The sequence below is a fragment of the Anoplopoma fimbria genome, chromosome 4, assembly GCF_027596085.1.
Source record: "Anoplopoma fimbria isolate UVic2021 breed Golden Eagle Sablefish chromosome 4, Afim_UVic_2022, whole genome shotgun sequence".
Taxonomy (NCBI): domain Eukaryota; kingdom Metazoa; phylum Chordata; class Actinopteri; order Perciformes; family Anoplopomatidae; genus Anoplopoma; species Anoplopoma fimbria.
Window position 1 is genome coordinate 13,254,981 of NC_072452.1, and position 22,086 is coordinate 13,277,066.

General features: G+C 44.2%; 4 protein-coding genes across 6 annotated transcripts in view; all 4 read left to right on the top strand.

The window, feature by feature from the left end:
- Positions 1 to 22,086, top strand: part of LOC129089894 (protocadherin gamma-C5-like) — a 211,440-nt gene that overhangs the window by 177,937 nt on the left and 11,417 nt on the right. Inside the window, exon 1 of one of the 3 annotated variants that reach the window (XM_054597308.1) lies at positions 14,403 to 16,856. The exons of 1 other annotated variant lie outside the window; for it this stretch is intronic. In XM_054597308.1, coding sequence (XP_054453283.1) covers positions 14,403 to 16,856 — 2,454 coding nt within the window. Of the gene's footprint in view, positions 1 to 14,402; positions 16,857 to 18,154; positions 20,886 to 22,086 lie in introns of those variants that run through there. One more of the 3 variants, XM_054597307.1, reaches the window with a different exon arrangement.
- LOC129089897 (protocadherin gamma-C5-like) lies at positions 521 to 3,007 on the top strand. The gene has a single exon (XM_054597312.1). The coding sequence runs from the start codon at positions 521 to 523 to the stop codon at positions 3,005 to 3,007; it is 2,487 nt and encodes an 828-aa protein (XP_054453287.1).
- On the top strand, positions 3,891 to 6,377 carry LOC129090508 (protocadherin gamma-C5-like). The gene has a single exon (XM_054598156.1). The coding sequence runs from the start codon at positions 3,891 to 3,893 to the stop codon at positions 6,375 to 6,377; it is 2,487 nt and encodes an 828-aa protein (XP_054454131.1).
- LOC129090509 (uncharacterized) lies at positions 7,415 to 13,431 on the top strand. The gene is made up of 2 exons (XM_054598157.1): positions 7,415 to 9,939; positions 10,944 to 13,431. Exons 1-2 carry the CDS (start codon positions 7,415 to 7,417, stop codon positions 13,429 to 13,431), a joined length of 5,013 nt encoding a protein of 1,670 aa, XP_054454132.1.

Genomic DNA, 22,086 nt, shown 5'->3' on the forward strand with positions numbered 1-22,086 from the left:
TGCTCTACAATTATTATGACAAGAGATGACTTCAACATATTCTTTACGGTTTTACAGTGACTCAAAATCAAATATTATGTTTTAAATGTGTTTAAGATACTGACTAAAATGTGTTTTCATATATATTTACATTTTTCACATGGTTGTCATATATTATTTAATGTTCAGGTATATTTGTCATAATCAACTCAGATTAAAGCTCACAAAGAGAATAGATACTGCCACTTTAAGAGTGTCGATCAGTTTCCCTCTCATTGGATGGTAGAGGTGGATGCTGTGCACCAATAGGATTCAGAACTGTACAAAGCAATCTAGTCCCTGCCCCCATGCAGCCTCAGCGCTGTAACGCTTAGAATGCATAGAGCTTGTGGAGAGACGGCAAAGAGCTCGTATTTTCTAAGATGTAATCATTGATTTTAGCTTACAGCCATGCTCAAATACTGTGGAATTTTCTATTTTGGGTTTTTTCATATTATCATGGATTCCTACATTGTTATGAACAAAATCTCGATCGGAATTAATGTGTTATAGCGGACCAAGGATGACAAAGACAATAGGATACCGAGACTGGAGATGGCTTGCGCTTTGGTGGCATCATTTCTTTCTCTTGTGGAGTACAATAAACGGACAGACTCGTTACAGCATCCCAGAGGAACTCAAACAGGGCTCTGTGGTAGGAAATCTAGCCAAAGATCTTGGTTTGGGACTATCAGACATTTTTGATCGTAAAATGCGTGTCGCCTCTGAGGCTGGTAAGCAGTATTTCAGTGTTGATGCGGGGAAGGGCGAGCTGGTGGTGAATGACAGGATAGACAGAGAGACTCTATGTGGACAAAGCACCAGCTGTGTACTACCTCTGCAAGTAGTTGTTGAAAATCCTTTGAGGTCTCATCGTATTGAGGTGGAAATAAGAGACATAAATGACAATTCTCCGAGTTTCCTTACACAGGAGATTAACCTTAAAATACCAGAATCAGTTGCACTAGGTAAACGTTTTCCTCTGGAGAGCGCGGAGGACCCTGACGTTGGAAGCAATTCTTTAAAAACGTACTCACTGAGCAAAAATGAATATTTTTCTTTAAAATTTAAAGAAACAAAAAATGGTAAAGCTGTGCCAGAATTGCTGTTAGAAAAGCCATTAGACCGAGAAAAGAATGCTATCCATCATCTGCTGCTGACAGCATTGGATGGAGGAAACCCTGTCAAATCGGGAACATGTAATATTATTATTACTGTACTTGATAATAACGACAATTTCCCAGTATTCAACGAAAATGAGTACAAAGTGTCTTTAAAGGAGAACAGTACGAAAGGAACGTTTGTAATCAAACTAACAGCTACAGATGCCGATGATGGTCTTAATGGTGAAGTTAAATATTATTTTGGGTCCCGCACTCCAGACTCTGTGTTATCAACATTTGAAATCAATGATATAACAGGAGAAATCGTATTAAAGGGAGAACTAGATTATGAGAGTTCAAAAGCATACCTTATCGACATAACTGCAAAAGACAAAGGCATTCCGGAAATGGAGGGTGACTGTCGTGTACAGTTGGACATAGAGGATATCAATGATAATGCTCCAGAAATTGTGCTCACTTCAAAACCCAGTACTGTTCGCGAGGACGCACCAAGGGGCACAGTGGTGGCTTTGATCAGCGCACGAGACCTTGACTCCGGTGATAACGGTAAAGTGTCGTTAACACTTCCCAAACGGTCTCCTTTCACTCTGAAACCATCTTTCTCTAATAATTATGAACTGGTGACCAGTGGTCCTTTAGACCGAGAGAGATTCTCAGAGTATAATATAGAGATCACAGCCACTGATTCAGGCTCTCCTCCTCTGTCCAGTAAGAAAACGATACCTGTCAGCATCACTGATGTGAATGACAACCCCCCTATATTCACACAGCCCTCCTTTAATGTGTATTTAAAAGAGAATGGGGTACCAGGCTCTATACTGTACTCAGTATCAGCATCTGACCTGGATTTTGGTGAAAACGCCAAAATCTCCTACTCCATCTTGGACTCTAAAGTGCAGGACGTCTCTGTCTCATCTTATGTTTACATTAACTCAGATAACGGCAGCATCTACAGCATGCACTCGTTTGACTATGAGAAGCTGAAGGTGTTTCAGATTCAGGTTCAGGCAAAGGATCAGGGCTCTCCGTCTCTCAGCAGCAACGCCACCGTCCATGTTTTTATCCTGGACCAGAACGACAACGCCCCCTCTGTTATTTACCCCTCCTCCGCTGCCCTGGGCTCCCTCTCTCATCAGAGGATGCCCCGCTCCGCTAAAGCGGGTCACCTGGTCACTAAGGTGACGGCCGTGGACGCTGACTCGGGCCATAACGCCTGGGTCTCCTACAAACTGGCGGAGGCCACGGACGCCTCTCTGTTCACTGTCAATATGTACACAGGGGAGGTGAGGACTAAACGCGCTGTGTCCGAGCAGGACGACTCCTCTCAGAGGCTGCTTATAGAGATCAAGGACGACGGGGAACCGCTCCAGTCCGCCACCGTCACGGTGTCCATTCTGCTGGAGGACGGCCTCCATGAGCCCATCTTAGACCTCCGACAGAAAGTGGCCGAGCCCAGCAAGAAAACTGGGAGAATCACCCTTTATTTGATTCTCTCTCTGGCCTCGGTGTCCGTGCTGTCTCTGGTGACTTTTCTCATCTTAACGGTGAAATGCATGAGGAACAGCAGAAGCAGCGGTAGTTGCTGCATGACACGGACCGACTGTGATGATTACAAGAACCCCAACAGAAACCTGCAGATTCAGCTCAACACTGATGGACCTATAAAGTACGTGGAGGTCCTGGGAGGAGACATGATGTCTCAGAGTCAGTCCTTCAGGTCCTGTATGTCTCCAATGTCAGAGTACAGTGATTTCACTTTGATTAAACCCAGCAGCACCACTGACTTTAAAGAGGTGATCAGTGTTCTGGATGCGTCTCTACCCGACAGCACCTGGACCTTTGAGAGCCAGCAGGTGAGCAGATGACAGTTTATTTTTGATGTCCCCGTCAAAGTTTGTTAGATTTAAATATTTGAATCTCATCGCGTTGTTTCGTTATCGATAATCTTGTTTTCATCGTAAAAACTGAAAGCTGACCTGCCCAGCCTTGTATTTATAAGTCTAATATGCTGATAAATAAACAATAAGCAACGTGGTATTTTTTGTTTACTGTTTATGTATAATTTTGTTTTTAACTATGCACACTCAAGCATATATCCAGCCACACCTCAAAACGTTAATATGTCATCGCCAAAAACAAATAACTCAAACAATATGAGCGGAAATATTGTATAAAATATGGCTTTGGGGTTATGATGGTGGCGGACGTTTTATTTACTTTTAATGTAAACACATCAAGTGATGTCGGATTTCAACAAAGTTAAGATTCCGTATGCTTTGTTAGAGAGGATGGGGTTTTGACTTTGCTTACTTCAATATATATTCGTTTCTGGACATATTGTTTGAACAACGCCGTTGTTAAACCACAGGAATGACATGCATCTGACACCTTTCACACACAGCACTGCATCTAGGCCGATTCTCACAAGGCAGCAAAAGCACTATTGAGGCCCTTTCCTATTGGCTGGTAGGGGATGAATGCTGTGCACCAATCGCATACAGAATTGTACAAAGAGATCTATCCCCTCCCCCTTGCAGCCTCAGCACTGTACACGGTAACAGTGCAAAGAGCTGAAGGGTTGCTGAGTGATGCGCTGAAATCCCAGAGCTAAAAAGAAATCGCTAATTTATGATTCAGACATGAACAAACATGCTTCACCTATTCTTAAAGGGATATTTAATGTTCGTTTGAACTGGAGATTAACTTCGATTTTCTCGATGGGACATAACGGATTCTAACCGATTGGGGATGACAAAGAGAATGGGATACCGAGACTGGAGATGGCTTGCGCTTTGGTGGCATCATTTCTTTCTCTTGTGGAGTACAATAAACGGACAGACTCGGTACAGCATCCCGGAGGAACTCAAACAGGGCTCTGTGGTAGGAAATCTAGCCAAAGATCTGGGTTTGAGACTATCAGACATTTTTGAGCGTAAACTGCGTGTCTCCTCTGAGGCTGATGAGCAGTATTTCAGTGTGGATGCGGGGAAGGGCGAGCTGGTGGTGAACGAAAGAATTGACAGAGAGGCTTTATGCGGACAAAGCGCAAGCTGTGTACTACCTCTGCAGGTTGTTCTTGAAAACCCGCTTAGTTTACATCGGATTGAGGTAGAAATAAGAGATATGAATGACAATTCGCCTAGTTTTCATACAGGAGATATGTCTTTGAAGATTTCTGAAACGGCAGCAGTTGGAACCCGTTTTCCATTGGAGGGTGCAGAAGATTCTGACGTTGGTAGTAATTCAGTTAAAACCTACACTTTGACCAAAAACGACTGTTTTATTTTGAAAATAAAAGAAATTGAAGATGGCAAAACAGTTCCGGAGTTAGTGTTAGAGAAGCCCCTTGACCGAGAGAAGAGAGCAGTTCATCAGCTGCTACTGACTGCATTAGACGGGGGGAACCCAGTCATGTCTGGTACCTCACAGATTACAATCTCAGTGCTTGACGTAAATGACAATTTTCCAGTTTTTGATAAAAATACATATAAAGTTTCGTTGAAGGAAAATACTGAAAAAGATACGTTTGTTATACAAATTGCAGCAACTGATGCTGATGAGGGTACTAACGCAGAAGTAGAATTCTCATTTGGCTCGCGGACACCGGATTCTGTATTATCAGTATTTGAAATACATTCATTAACAGGAGAAATATATTTGAAAGGAGCCTTAGATTATGAAAGAACCACGTCTTACAAAGTTGAAATAACTGCGAAAGACAAGGGGGTGCCTGAGAATGAAAGTCACTGTCGTTTACAGATAGATGTTTTAGATATTAATGATAACACTCCAGAAATTGTTCTCACCTCTAAACCGCAGCCTGTGCGTGAAGACTCACCAAGTGGCACAGTGGTGGCATTGGTCAACGCACGTGACGCGGACTCTGGTAATAATAGTAAAGTGACATTGCGACTACCCAGAGGTTCACCCTTCACTTTAAAACCATCCTTTTCGAATAATTATGCACTGGTTACAAGTGGTTTATTAGACCGAGAGAGATTCTCAGAGTATAATATTGAGATCACAGCCACTGATTCAGGCTCTCCTCCTCTATCCAGTAAGAAAACGATACCTGTCAGCATCAGTGATGTGAATGACAACCCCCCTATATTCACACAGACCTCCTTTAATGTGTATTTAAAAGAGAATGGGGTACCAGGCTCTATACTGTACTCAGTATCAGCATCTGACCTGGATTTTGGTGAAAACGCCAAAATCTCCTACTCCATCTTGGACTCTAAAGTGCAGGACGTCTCTGTCTCATCTTATGTTTACATTAACTCAGATAACGGCAGCATCTACAGCATGCACTCGTTTGACTATGAGAAGCTGAAGGTGTTTCAGATTCAGGTTCAGGCAAAGGATCAGGGCTCTCCGTCTCTCAGCAGCAACGCCACCGTCCATGTTTTTATCCTGGACCAGAACGACAACGCCCCCTCTGTTATTTACCCCTCCTCCGCTGCCCTGGGCTCCCTCTCTCATCAGAGGATGCCCCGCTCCGCTAAAGCGGGTCACCTGGTCACTAAGGTGACGGCCGTGGACGCTGACTCGGGCCATAACGCCTGGGTCTCCTACAAACTGGCGGAGGCCACGGACGCCTCTCTGTTCACTGTCAATATGTACACAGGGGAGGTGAGGACTAAACGCGCTGTGTCCGAGCAGGACGACTCCTCTCAGAGGCTGCTTATAGAGATCAAGGACGACGGGGAACCGGTCCAGTCCGCCACCGTCACGGTGTCCATTCTGCTGGAGGACGGCCTCCATGAGCCCATCTTAGACCTCCGACAGAAAGTGGCCGAGCCCAGCAGGAAAACTGGGAGAATCACCCTTTATTTGATTCTCTCTCTGGCCTCGGTGTCCGTGCTGTCTCTGGTGACTTTTCTCATCTTAACGGTGAAATGCATGAGGAACAGCAGAAGCAGCGGTAGTTGCTGCATGACACGGACCGACTGTGATGATTACAAGAACCCCAACAGAAACCTGCAGATTCAGCTCAACACTGATGGACCTATAAAGTACGTGGAGGTCCTGGGAGGAGACATGATGTCTCAGAGTCAGTCCTTCAGGTCCTGTATGTCTCCAATGTCAGAGTACAGTGATTTCACTTTGATTAAACCCAGCAGCACCACTGACTTTAAGGAGGTGATCAGTGTTTTGGATGCGTCTCTACCCGACAGCACCTGGACCTTTGAGAGCCAGCAGGTGAGAAAAAAGCATAGTAGACCCACTGTGTAATTTTATATCGTTGTATACATTGTTGTAATTTTATTATTATTTTACTGTGGTTCTGGGTAGAAATAATCCGATACAAGCATTTGTTGTTTTGTATTTTTTTTCTTCTTTTTAACTGCGTTCCTAAACTAGACTTTATGTTTCCCCCTGGTTATCCTGTCCGTAATTTACACTCATAATGTAACATCATGTCATGTTATATGTTCGTTTCGTTGTGGTATTTTCAGTTGTATTATGCAAACAAGATATTGAGATGTTCATCATTACGTCCTCATTTCAACCGGGACATATTCGTCAACATATCAAAAACATTGCATTCTGTTGCTCACATACTTTTCGTTTGCAAATAGGATTTCAAAATGTTCACCTTCAAAATATTTGATGTTACTTCAAAGTCCTACATTGTGCCGCCGCTCAGATTCTGTAGTTAGCACTGTTCGCATGGTACTGCATTTTGAGGTTGTGAAAACTCCCTTTGTAGTTGTATGAGTGGCATTTTGTTTCAGCACCACACAGTTGGACAGCGAACCACTCAATAGGCTTCTTTATAACAGGGCTAAAATGCTTTCAGTAACCACGGTGGACAATTTTATCACTTTTTCCCCATTCAAATAGTTTGTTTAATCAAAAGTTGAAATAACCATATCACAGACAGTATTGGTATTGTCATTATCAGATTTAATTGTATTTGCATTAACATTACTGGCGACGTCTTACTTGCATCTTGTTATTTCTTTCACAAGCTCTGAATCCATCAAGGCAGATTATTTCAAGGCCTGCTGTCTCTTTAAAAGCACTGCTCACCCCCCTTCTTATTGGATGGTAGAGATGAATATAGTGCACCAATAGGATTCAGAACTGTACAAAGAGATCTACTCCCTCCCCCACGCAGCCTCAGCAACATACACACTTGCATTGCACCCAGTTGAACGAGAGGGAACGATGCTCTTTTCGGAATTAAAAAAGGAAAAATCTTTGTTTAGTTTTCGGCATGAATTTATTTGTGATTTTTCTTTTGGATTAATGCTTTATGACAATGGATGGTAACTATCTGCTTTTCAATAACCTCACTGGGAAATAATTATAACGGACCGGGGATGGAAAAGACAATAGGATACCGAGACTGGAGATGGCTTGTGCTTTGGTGGCATCATTTCTTTCTCTTGTGGAGTACAATTAATGCACAGACTCGTTACAGCATCCCAGAGGAACTGAAACAGGGCTCTGTGGTAGGAAATCTAGCCAAAGATCTTGGTTTGGGACTATCTGACATTTTTGACCGTAAGCTGCGTGTCGCCTCTGAGGCTGGTAAGCAGTATTTCAGTGTGGATGCGGGGAAGGGCGAGCTGGTGGTGAACGACAGGATAGACAGAGAAGCTCTATGTGGACAAAGCGCCAGCTGTGTGTTGACTTTGCAAGTGGTCGTTGATAAACCGTTACAATTGCACCGAGTTGAGGTGGAAATACAAGATATCAATGATAATTCTCCAAGATTCCCATCGCAAGATATAACATTACAAGTAGCAGAGTCGACAGCCACAGGCGCACGTTTTCCTCTGGAGACCGCACAAGATCTTGACGTTGGAGTGAATTCAGTGAGGTCGTATACCATAAGTAAAGATGACTTTTTTAGTTTAAAGATTAAAGATGTATCCGGTGGGAGGAAAGTCCCAGAGCTCGTCCTGTCTAAATCTCTCGACAGGGAGAAAAAGGCTAGACATCAGCTTCAACTAACAGCTATAGACGGGGGAAACCCAGTGAAATCTGGGACCTCTCTGATAACCATAAATGTGCTAGATATCAATGATCATTTTCCTGTTTTTGACAATAATATTTACAAAGTTCCCATAAGCGAAAATAGTATACATGGTGCATCCATCCTTAAACTGACAGCAAAAGATATTGACGAAGGTCCTAATGGAGAAATAGAGTACTCATTTGGAGCTCACACACCAGATACTGTCCTATCTGTGTTTGATATTGATTCGTTAACCGGGGAAATACATCTTATCGGGGAATTAGATTATGAAACAAATGCAAATTATGAAATAGACATTAGCGCAAGAGACAAAGGGACTCCGCGAATGGAGGGGCATTGCACTGTTCATATCGAAGTGTTGGATGTTAACGATAATGCTCCACATATATTTATGACCTCCCAACCAAACTCTGTGCCTGAGGACGCACCAAGTGGTACTGTAGTAGCTTTAATAAGTGCCCGAGACCTTGACTCCGGTGACAACGGTAAAGTGACATTACAGCTGCCCAAGAGTTCTCCTTTTAATCTGAAACCGTCTTTTTCTGATAATTACGCGCTGGTTACCGGTACTGCTTTGGACCGAGAGAGTTTTTCAGAGTATAATATTGTGATCACAGCCACTGATTCAGGCTCTCCTCCTCTGTCAACTAAGAAGACTATAAATGTCAATATTACTGATGTGAACGACAACCCACCAGTATTCACTCAGCCCTCCTTTAATGTGTATTTAAAAGAGAATGGGGTACCAGGCTCTATACTGTACTCAGTATCAGCATCTGACCTGGATTTTGGTGAAAACGCCAAAATCTCTTACTCCATCTTGGACTCTAAAGTGCAGGACGTCTCTGTCTCATCTTATGTTTACATTAACTCAGATAACGGCAGCATCTACAGCATGCACTCGTTTGACTATGAGAAGCTGAAGGTGTTTCAGATTCAGGTTCAGGCAAAGGATCAGGGCTCTCCGTCTCTCAGCAGCAACGCCACCGTCCATGTTTTTATCCTGGACCAGAACGACAACGCCCCCTCTGTTATTTACCCCTCCTCCGCTGCCCTGGGCTCCCTCTCTCATCAGAGGATGCCCCGCTCCGCTAAAGCGGGTCACCTGGTCACTAAGGTGACGGCCGTGGACGCTGACTCGGGCCATAACGCCTGGGTCTCCTACAAACTGGCGGAGGCCACGGACGCCTCTCTGTTCACTGTCAATATGTACACAGGGGAGGTGAGGACTAAACGCGCTGTGTCCGAGCAGGACGACTCCTCTCAGAGGCTGCTTATAGAGATCAAGGACGACGGGGAACCGGTCCAGTCCGCCACCGTCACGGTGTCCATTCTGCTGGAGGACGGCCTCCATGAGCCCATCTTAGACCTCCGACAGAAAGTGGCCGAGCCCAGCAAGAAAACTGGGAGAATCACCCTTTATTTGATTCTCTCTCTGGCCTCGGTGTCCGTGCTGTCTCTGGTGACTTTTCTCATCTTAACGGTGAAATGCATGAGGAACAGCAGAAGCAGCGGTAGTTGCTGCATGACACGGACCGACTGTGATGATTACAAGAACCCCAACAGAAACCTGCAGATTCAGCTCAACACTGATGGACCTATAAAGTACGTGGAGGTCCTGGGAGGAGACATGATGTCTCAGAGTCAGTCCTTCAGGTCCTGTATGTCTCCAATGTCAGAGTACAGTGATTTCACATTGATTAAACCCAGCAGCACCACTGACTTTAAGGAGGTGATCAGTGTTCTGGATGCGTCTCTACCCGACAGCACCTGGACCTTTGAGAGCCAGCAGGTGAGCAGAGAACAGTAGACCAGTTTATACATGTTTTCAGTCATTATACACTTGAGTGTGATTTGATTATTCTATGGGCATCCTAAGAATTTTTATTATGTATTTAAATCTCACTATAAATGAAAATCAAAAGTTGGTTTAATCTTGGAATTTGTTCCTTCATGTAGACCTTTTCTAATCTGTCAACGTATACATTCTAAATACCCCCCTTTGTATTTTCTGTTACAATGTCTGTTAATGTTTATTGCCCTAGCAACATAATGGCAGTAAAGAAGTATACAAACTGCGCTACCTATGCCTTACGTGACATAGCATCGAAGCCTATAACTTCACTAATACATTCCTTATATAATATCCCTATTTAATTAAAGTACGAACTGTTGAACGTTTCTAATCCTCACAATGTATTAATTTTAGTAGGTAATGCGCATATATTTCCATTATTTGTCAGACGTTGCTTCCAACTTTTACAATACTTTTTAGCCACTTGAGAATTCAATATTTTGAGATATATATATTTAAGATTTTTTTTATTGATAGATATTATAATCACGATTAGTTGGCAATAATTTGCAAATTACATGTAGAGTGGTTTGGGGTTTTGAGAATTTAAAATCCTAAAATGTTTCATCAGCTGTTTGTTTTTTTGTTTTTTTACTATTAAGACAATTACCAGTCGAATCGGATCTCCCCTACTGTTACATTTGTCCAAATGCATTGCGACCTTGAGTCGTGCAGTAGCTTGATAAGCTGAGTTAGGTCTTTGTGATTGGATAGCGGGGTTGGATGCCGTGAACCAATAGCATACAGGACTGTACAAAGAGATCTACTCCATCCCCCATTCAGTCACACCACGACAACCCTCACAGTGAGCTGGAGAGGAGATGCGCTCATCGAAGGCGTCCGGAATATACATTTTAATATCAATTAGTTAAGGATTTATTTTTATTGGAGTGTCCATTCTGGAGATGGATTTTAATGTTTGGCTGTGTTGACGAATATATTGATGGAAAATGAGGTATTCTAACGGACCGGGGATGACAAAGAGAATTGGATACCGAGACTGGAGATGGCTTGCGCTTTGGTGGCATCATTTCTTTCTCTTGTGGAGTACAATACACGGGCAGACTCGTTACAGCATCCCGGAGGAACTCAAACAGGGCTCTGTGGTAGGAAATCTAGCCAAAGATCTTGGTTTTGGACTTTCAGACATTTTTGACCGTAAGCTGCGTGTCGACTCGGAGGCTGGTAAGCAGTATTTCAGTGTGGATGCGGGGAAGGGCGAGCTGGTGGTGAACGACAGGATAGACAGAGAGACGCTATGCGCACAAAGCGCCAGCTGTGTTTTGCCTTTACAGGTTGTAACAGAGAATCCGCTACAGCTACACCGGATAGAGGTGGAAATAAGGGACTTAAATGACAATTCTCCGATTTTTTTAACAGAGGAGCGTTTTTTAAAGATAGCAGAATCTACTGCCACGGGCATACGCTTCCCTTTGGAAACAGCACAGGATCTGGACGTTGGTAGTAATTCGGTAAAGTCTTACACTCTAAGTAAAGATGAGTGTTTTGGTTTGAGGATTAAAGAGTTGTCTGGTAATCGAAAGGTTCCGGAACTAGTACTAGAGAAATCACTTGATAGAGAGAAACAAAGTGTCCATCAGTTATTACTGACAGCTCTAGACGGAGGCAATCCTGTCAAAACTGGAACCACAAAAATCCTAGTGACAGTCCTCGACATCAACGACAATGTCCCTGTTTTTAAAAAGCCATTGTATAATGTAACTGCACATGAAAATAATATAGCTGGTTCTTTACTGCTAAAAGTTGAAGCAACTGACGCAGACGAGGGTGTTAATGGAGAGATTGAATACGCATTTGCTGAGCATACACCTCAATCGCTGTTATCTATCTTTCAGTTGGATTCATCTACAGGTGAACTTTCCTTGGTAGGTCAGTTAGATTATGAGAGCAATGCCATGCATGAAATAGATATCACTGCAAAAGACAAAGGCGTCCCTGAGATGGAGGGCCACTGTCGTGTGCAAGTAATAGTAATAGACATTAATGATAATGCCCCAGAAATAGTTCTAACGTCAAAACCAAACACAATACGCGAGGACGCACCAAGAGGCACGGTAGTTGCTTTAATCAGAGCACGAGACCTTGACTCCGGTGATAACGCAAAAGTGGCGTTAAAACTCCCAAAAAGTTCTCCCTTTAGTTTGAAACCATCATTTTCTAATAATTACGCACTGGTAACCAGTGGTTTATTAGACCGAGAGAGATTCTCAGACTATAATATTGAGATCACAGCCACTGATTCAGGCTCTCCTCCTCTATCCAGTAAGAAAACGATACCTGTCAGCATCACTGACGTGAACGACAACCCCCCTATATTCACTCAGCCCTCCTATAATGTGTATTTAAAAGAGAATGGGGTACCAGGCTCTATACTGTACTCAGTATCAGCATCTGACCTGGATTTTGGTGAAAACGCCAAAATCTCTTACTCCATCTTGGACTCTAAAGTGCAGGACGTCTCTGTCTCATCTTATGTTTACATTAACTCAGATAACGGCAGCATCTACAGCATGCACTCGTTTGACTATGAGAAGCTGAAGGTGTTTCAGATTCAGGTTCAGGCAAAGGATCAGGGCTCTCCGTCTCTCAGCAGCAACGCCACCGTCCATGTTTTTATCCTGGACCAGAACGACAACGCCCCCTCTGTTATTTACCCCTCCTCCGCTGCCCTGGGCTCCCTCTCTCATCAGAGGATGCCCCGCTCCGCTAAAGCGGGTCACCTGGTCACTAAGGTGACGGCCGTGGACGCTGACTCGGGCCATAACGCCTGGGTCTCCTACAAACTGGCGGAGGCCACGGACGCCTCTCTGTTCACTGTCAATATGTACACAGGGGAGGTGAGGACTAAACGCGCTGTGTCCGAGCAGGACGACTCCTCTCAGAGGCTGCTTATAGAGATCAAGGACGACGGGGAACCGCTCCAGTCCGCCACCGTCACGGTGTCCATTCTGCTGGAGGACGGCCTCCATGAGCCCATCTTAGACCTCCGACAGAAAGTGGCCGAGCCCAGCAGGAAAACTGGGAGAATCACCCTTTATTTGATTCTCTCTCTGGCCTCGGTGTCCGTGCTGTCTCTGGTGACTTTTCTCATCTTAACGGTGAAATGCATGAGGAACAGCAGAAGCAGCGGTAGTTACTGCATGACACGGACCGACTGTGATGATTACAAGAACCCCAACAGAAACCTGCAGATTCAGCTCAACACTGATGGACCTATAAAGTACGTGGAGGTCCTGGGAGGAGACATGATGTCTCAGAGTCAGTCCTTCAGGTCCTGTATGTCTCCAATGTCAGAGTACAGTGATTTCACATTGATTAAACCCAGCAGCACCACTGACTTTAAGGAGGTGATCAGTGTTCTGGATGCGTCTCTACCCGACAGCACCTGGACCTTTGAGAGCCAGCAGGTGAGCAGAAAGTAAAAGAAACAATGGCATTATACAGTTTTGTAACACTATTACTTACTTACTACTTATAACTGCAAAGAAAGCACAACTTTTGCTTTCGCTGTGAAAAGTCATAAAAAAACAGGTATTTGAAGAGATCTTTAAAATGTGGGTTATTGTTACCCTGTATGCCAATGTATATCAAATTTAAATACCACATTTAAATGCAAACTAAAACGTGTTATTTATGTAGTTAACTTCGACAGTTTTTGTGGCACAGCGGCTCTTGTCATTTGACCTGAAGAGTGAGTTGGATGTTGAATAGCTTTCCAAACTCAGCCTTTCAGCACCACATGGGTGGACAGCGACTCTAACACATGAGGCGTACGGAGGCCATAGTAATAGACTGTTCTTGATGGCTTGTGGGTAACGATGGAAATGCTTGACCGTTTAAATTACATACGTAATTTACTTACAACAACCACAACAATTTAATTTAGAAGTCAAAACAAAAAAAATACATTAGGTCTCATCAAATAAAATATAAACTGTTGATATATTTTTGATATACAACTTTTGATTTTAATATATATTTTGGTTTAACGTTTATGTAAGTCATAGAAATGTAATGGCATCTCCTGGTTGTGTGTGACTTTCTCTTCCATGACAGTGCAAAGGGTTGGTGTGTCTTTAACGAGGCTGCTCAGAGTCCCTCTCATTGGACGTGAAGAGATAGATGCTGTGCACCAATAGCATTCTGAACTGTACAAAGAGATCTACTCCCTCCCCCATGCAGCTTCAGCACCAAATCACAATGCTCGGGGTTGGAGGAGAGTAGGCAAATCGTTCATAGTGCCTCCTCGGAGTTTATGGTTATATATTAATTTAATATTTGACCATGAACAAGCGTCTTTTTAGCGGAATATGTCACGCTAGCGGAATATGGATGTTGACTTTATGTTCGCTGTTCTTGTGGATTGGAAATGATGCATTTCACTGAATCGGGGATGACAAAGAGAATGGGATACCGAGACTGGAGATGGCAGGCTCTTTGGTGGCATCATTTCTTTCTCTTGTGGAGTACAATAAACGGACAGACTCGTTACAGCATCCCAGAGGAACTCAAACAGGGCTCTGTGGTAGGAAATCTAGCCAAAGATCTGGGATTGGGATTATCTGACATTTTTGACCGTAAACTGCGTGTCGCTTCTGAGGCTGATAAACAATATTTCACTGTGGATGCGGGGAAGGGCGAGCTGGTGGTGAATGACAGGATAGACAGAGAAGCTCTATGTGGACAAAGCGCCAGCTGTGTACTACCTCTGCAGGTGGTTATAGAGGACCCGCTACAGTTACACCGAATTGAAGTTGAAATACGAGATATTAATGATAATTCTCCGAGTTTCCTTTCAAAAGAATTATCGTTAAATTTAGCCGAATTAGCAGCAGTTGGCACGCGCTTTCCTTTGGAGAGTGCAACGGATCCCGACGTTGGAACAAATTCCTTGAAGTCCTATACTCTTAGTAAAAATGAGTGTTGTTCCCTCAAAATAAAAGAAAACGAGGATGGTAAGACAGTTCCGGAACTTGTTTTAGAAAAGCCTCTAGATCGAGAGAAAAAAGCTGTTCACAAAATATTACTGACAGCATTAGACGGTGGTAATCCACCAAGATCCGGAACCTCACAAATAACCATAATCGTGCTAGACACAAATGATAACTTCCCAGTGTTTGAAAAAAACGTTTACAAAGTAACCCTGAGTGAAACAAGTGTAAAAGGGGCTATTGTTATAAATCCCAAAGCAACAGATGCAGATGAAGGTTTAAATGGTGAAATTGAATTCTCTTTTGGCTCTCGGACACCAGCATCTTTATTGTCAATCTTCGATATTAACCCTTTGACAGGTGAAATTACTCTAAAAGGGGAGTTAGACTATGAAACCACCAAGTTATATGACATTGATGTAACTGCAAAAGATAAAGGCAGCCCTGAAATGGAGGGCCACTGTCGCGTGCAGATTGATATAACTGACTTTAATGATAATGTTCCAGAAATAGTTTTTACTTCTCAGCCGAAGCCAGTACGCGAGGACGCACCAAGTGGTACTGTAGTTGCTTTGATCAGTGCGCGAGACATTGATTCCGATGATAACGGCAAAGTGACGTTGCAAATCACGAAAGGCTCTCCTTTTAATCTGAAACCATCTTTTTCTAATAACTATGCACTAGTTACAAGTGGTGCTTTGGACCGAGAAAGCTGCTCGGACTTTAATATAGAGATCACAGCCACGGATTCAGGCTCTCCTCCTCTATCCAGTAAGAAAATGATACCTGTCAGCATCACTGACGTGAATGACAACCCCCCTATATTCACTCAGCCCTCCTTTAATGTGTATTTAAAAGAGAATGGGGTACCAGGATCTATACTGTACTCAGTATCAGCATCTGACCTGGATTTTGGTGAAAACGCCAAAATCTCCTACTCCATCTTGGACTCTAAAGTGCAGGACGTCTCTGTCTCATCTTATGTTTACATTAACTCAGATAACGGCAGCATCTACAGCATGCACTCGTTTGACTATGAGAAGCTGAAGGTGTTTCAGATTCAGGTTCAGGCAAAGGATCAGGGCTCTCCGTCTCTCAGCAGCAACGCCACCGTCCATGTTTTTATCCTGGACCAGAACGACAACGCCCCCTCTGTTATTTACCCCTCCTCCGCTGCCCTGGGCTCCCTCTCTCATCAGAGGATGCCCCGCTCCGCTAAAGCGGGTCACCTGGTCACTAAGGTGACGGCCGTGGACGCTGACTCGGGCCATAACGCCTGGGTCTCCTACAAGCTGGCGGAGGCCACGGACGCCTCTCTGTTCACTGTCAATATGTACACAGGGGAGGTGAGGACTAAACGCGCTGTGTCCGAGCAGGACGACTCCTCTCAGAGGCTGCTTATAGAGATCAAGGACGACGGGGAACCGGTCCAGTCCGCCACCGTCACGGTGTCCATTCTGCTGGAGGACGGCCTCCATGAGCCCATCTTAGACCTCCGACAGAAAGTGGCCGAGCCCAGCAGGAAAACTGGGAGAATCACCCTTTATTTGATTCTCTCTCTGGCCTCGGTGTCCGTGCTGTCTCTGGTGACTTTTCTCATCTTAACGGTGAAATGCATGAGGAACAGCAGAAGCAGCGGTAGTTGCTGCATGACACGGACCGACTGTGATGATTACAAGAACCCCAACAGAAACCTGCAGATTCAGCTCAACACTGATGGACCTATAAAGTACGTGGAGGTCCTGGGAGGAGACATGATGTCTCAGAGTCAGTCCTTCAGGTCCTGTATGTCTCCAATGTCAGAGTACAGTGATTTCACTTTGATTAAACCCAGCAGCACCACTGACTTTAAAGAGGTGATCAGTGTTTTGGATGCGTCTCTACCCGACAGCACCTGGACCTTTGAGAGCCAGCAGGTGAGCAGAGAACCAGATGTCATCGTTTGAACAGAATTTATAACAGAAATGCGATTTTTTTTTTATGTATCTCTTTGTAACTGTGTACATTACACTTGAGTTGTGTTTCTCTGGAATGGAAACCAAATCGCACAAATTCGGTATAAAGTTGATTCAAGTGTCCATGTGGTTGCGATTCCAGCTCATAAGCGTGACAGAGCACATTTTATTTTTTACACCATCTTTCACTTTATCATTTCATTCTGGCAAATTAATATAACGTTTTAGATTATATTTTAATATTTAGGCTATGGAATAAAATAAGGCGTATACATTACGTTATGTTTTAGCAAAAGTAAAACTTCTAAAGAAAAAATAGTTTTGGTAAGATAATGTGGTCTTTTATTTCAATGGGTTATTATAAACCTTAGTTTAAACATGATATCAATTTAATATTGCATTGCCTTGTGTGAAAACAATGTTTTCATTTTCAAGTTATATGTTCAGGTTAAAACGCTGTGTGCCATAGATGGCTTTCTCTCTAACTTTCTTTGATCTATTTTTATCTTCTGTTGTATTGTTTGCAACAATGATTATTTACTATTGATGCTTCTTCTCAAAGAAAACATTGTCGTATCTTCAATTTTTGTGCTCGTGGCATTTTCTAGCTTGCATATACACCTTCTCATTCAATGGTTTTTCTTTATTTTTATTTTTTATTTTTTTCGACATTGTAGATTAATATTGAAGACATCCAAACTATGAAGGAACACATATGGAATTATGTGGTAAACAAACAAATGCTCAACAAACCAGAATATGTTTTATATTTTAGATTCTTCAAAGTAGTTGAATGAGAAGGTGTGTCCAAACTTTGGACTGGTACTGTATTTTTCTAAATTTGTACTTTATAATGAAGCCCCTTTTTAACTTCCCATCGATAGACTTACGTGATAGGGGGAAGCCAATATGGAAACCATGCCCCCCTGCGGATACAAATAGAATTGCTATTAATAACAGCTGCTTGACACATGTGTTTTGATGATGAGGAGCTCTCTCTGAAATGCCAAACGGTGTAACATAAGATGACATCTATTTGCCATATATTTTTCTTGGATTATGAAAAATTGCATTTTCCACAGCCATGGCATATTCCTCTGTTGTTGGGTTGGCATTGTCTTCTCAAACGTTGACATGAGAATTAAGTTGATACTTGCCTGCCAGTGGAAGCGGAGTCACTGGAAAGTTTTCACTCTGTGTGAGCTGTGTGACAGAGCTGGTCCAGCCCTGCCCTCCAATGGGGGGGGGGGGAGGCCTCTGTGGCCTCTCCCCGCCCATGTGTGGAGCGAGGCACAGACAGAGCAGGGAGTTTTAGCGAAGGCAGAAAATACTTTGATTTTCGTCCTCGTTTTTTCTTAAAAGACGGCCGAAATGATCACATCGAAACTTCCCATCGCTCTATTTTTAAAAAGGAAATGTTTATCATCAAGCCTGGCCGCCTCGTTGTAACACTACTATGGATACGTTACGCTGAAAGAAGAAGTTAAAAACTTTCCCATTCTCCGATCCTCGGAGCGCAGCACAATGGACTCCGAACAGAGGAAGCGCTCCGGAGGAGGGAGGCTGTGGAGGCTCTGCATGTATCTAGCTTGCCTCCCCTTTGCCTCGGCTCAGCTCAGCTATTCCGTATCGGAGGAGCTAAGCCCGGGCTCTGTAGTGGGGAATGTCGCTAAAGATTTGAAGCTCACTGCTCAGGGGATTGTTCAGAGGAGATTGCGAGTGGTCTCGGAATCCACAACGCAGTATTTTGAGGTAAAGCAGGCCACCGGCGATTTGGTCATCAAGCAAAAGATTGACAGAGAGCAAATGTGCGAGCTAAGCTCAGCATGTTCACTACATCTTCAAATACTTCTGGAGGAACCTTTAGACATCCATCGCGTCGTGGTGGACATTCTGGATGTGAATGACAATGCACCGCAGTTTTCAACCAGCAACATCTCTCTGGAGATATCAGAGGCGGCCGCTCCAGGCACGAAGTTCCGTCTGGAGAGCGCGCACGACCCGGACGTGGGTACCAACTCGTTACGCACTTACCATCTCGCAGCCAATGACTTTTTTATTTTGAATGTGGAAACTAAAAGTGACGGCAGTAAGTTCCCAGAGCTACTGGTGGATAAACCTTTGGACAGGGAGACGCAGGCCTCGTTTCGCCTTTTGCTCAGTGCTGTAGATGGGGGTCAGCCGGAGAAATCTGGCTCAACACTGATGCTCATTAAAATTCTGGATGTAAATGACAATGCGCCCGTCTTTGACGAGCCAGTAAAGAAAGTTAGGCTTTTAGAAAATGTTGCACGGGGCACTTTAGTTACGAAATTGAACGCGACTGACGCGGACTCGGGTAACAACGGAGAAATATCTTTCCTTTTTAGTAAGTACACACCGGAACGCGTTCTCAACCTTTTCGGTGTGGATTCTAAAAGCGGGGAGATCCGTGTGAAGGGTGATGTGGATTACGAGAAAGGCACTGCATACCACATCACAGTGCAGGCCAGAGATGGTGGTTCCCCAGCTATGGAGGGATCTTGTAACGTCATAGTGGACGTCATTGATGTGAATGACAACGCACCAGAGGTGACACTGACAAAACTGACCAGTCCTATCAGAGAGGACTCGGCACCAGAGACTGTGATAGCCCTCATAAGTGCACGGGACCTGGACTCTGATGTGAATGGGGAGGTTACATTAACTGTCCAACCAGGTTTACCATTTAAACTTAATTCAGCTTTTGGCATGCATTACAGCCTCACCACTTCTGGAAACCTGGACCGTGAGGCGGTCCCAGAGTACACAGTGGTCATCAAGGCCACTGATGCCGGTTCCCCTCCCCTTTCATCACAAACCACCTTTGTGGTGAAGCTCTCTGATGTAAATGACAATGCTCCCACCTTCTCTCAGCCTTCATACTCTGTGGACATCCCAGAGAACAATGCTCCCAGTGCCCCCATCGCTGATGTTTCAGCCACTGACCCGGACCTTGGTGACAATGCTCGCATCTCCTACTCCATCCTTCCCAGCATGGTCCAGGGCTCACACATCTCTTCTTATGTCTACATTAACCCAGAGAGTGGCCATATCTACAGCATGCGCTCTCTGGATCATGAACAACTTAAAGCTTTCCGTATTGAGGTACAGGCCCGTGATGCTGGGGTGCCCCAAAGGACAACCAACGTCACGGTGCATGTATTTGTGAAGGATGTGAATGACAATGTGCCAGTGATTGTACATCCCTCCTACCCAAAAGACAAAGGATTACAGTTCACTGTGCCCCCATCTGTGGGCCCAGGGCATCTCGTAAATAAACTTGTAGGGGTGGATGCAGACAGTGGGCACAATGCATGGTTGTTCTACTCCATCGTCCCTGGACCAAATGCTGGCATGTTCCGTATTGGGGCACACACTGGTGAGCTCCGCACAGCCCAAAAGTGGGCAGAGGAGGAAGGGGGCTCGACTTATGATATCGTGGTCATCATTCAGGATAATGGTGACCCGCCGAAGTCCAGTTCTGTGAACATTACAGTAACTGTGGATGAGAAGGGCACGACCAACGATGTTCCAGCAAGGCCTCGCCACACACCTTTCTATCACCGCACTGGGATGGCGGACATCACTCTGTACCTCATCATCTCGCTAGCCTGTGTATCAGCTGTGTCCTTTATCACTTTTGTCATCCTCATGGTACGCTGCCTAAGGCACCGTGGCCCAGGGTTCGAAGATTCGGACTGCAGTTGCTGCTACGGCCGTCACAGGGCCAGCCGCTACCATCAGAGGCCAGCCAAGGACCTGCACCTCCAGCTCAATACCGATGGACCCATACGCTATATGGAGGTTGTGGGTGGCTCCCAGGACCCGCACACACGCACCTACAGGCCCTGTTACTCCACCATATCCAGCCGGAGTGACTTTGTATTTATGAAGACACCCATGATGAGTCACAATAACACGCTCAACATGACACTCAGCAGGAAGCACCTTATGAACTCAGCCAGTGAGGTGAGGGATTAGAGCAAGCATGGCATTGGTGGGATATGCCATTGTGGGATAAGACCAATACAGGTGTTTCAGTATATATAGACGGGTTTAAGAAATGCCTTAAGTATTTCAAGAAATGTTGTTCACATGCAATTTTGATATTGTAATGGTATCATTATACAAAGTATGGGTTTAAACCACAGTTATTTTGCTTTAACTCCTGACACAAGAGTCCTAACCTAGATTCCCGATAGCTCTGCAGTATTTTGAAACCTCACTTGTTTTTATCTAGAGGATCTCTTTCTTTCTTTTCTCTCTCTCTCTCTCTCTCTCTCTACATGGTGAAACAGCTCTGAGAGCTTCTTTGGCTTACTAGTCAGGTTTGGGCAGAGTGAAGAACATCTTAATATTTAATCTGACCTGAGGCTAGGAAATGTGGTTACTATCTCTGACTTACAGTAACAAACGAGAGAGAAAAACTGTTCTTTATGGATAGAAAGTAACCAATTAAAGTCAGGCAGAAAGATAGTAGTTGGATAGGAAATGTCCAAGGAGGTGGAAACATAAGTGCTCCTAACAGATGGAGAGGAGGAGACAGGCAGATGAAAATATCCTGCAGTGTTGGCTCAGTGTAATGTCTGGGTGAAAGAGGGGAACAGGAGGACAGAGGGAGAGAGGGGGGTGAAGGAGAGGAAAGGGCCAAGGAAACAAAATGGTCAGAGTGATGGGGTAGGGAGTCAAAGAAAAAAGCAGTAGCTGAAAAACAGGAATTCATGGGGTCAGTGGCCTGACCCCTGACTTCCTGTTGTCCTCTGAACTTTTGGTGATTGGTTCCAGGACTCTGCATCACATGAGTGAGGATGTTTTTTACTGTGTAAGTTATGCACAGACATTTCTATTTTTCATTCTTACATCCTTGATCCAAAATGACCTTTTTCCATGTGTTCAGAGTGGGGTGTGAAGCAAAGCTGGCCAGATAATAATCACATGCATAAGAAACAGACAACCCAGCACTGTCAGGGATAGAAGATTGCTGAGAGTGTTGTTACCAGGATGAGTATGTATAAGTATGAGGATCTTTACCCTTTTGTCTGTTTAATATCCATGAGAGTCTCCCGTTTCTCCTGATTCTTTCTTACATAGACACTCTCTCTGTGCTGAATTAGGTTGTTCCTGAGCTCAGCAGGATACCATCTGTCTCCTTGCTCTAGTGACACGTGTC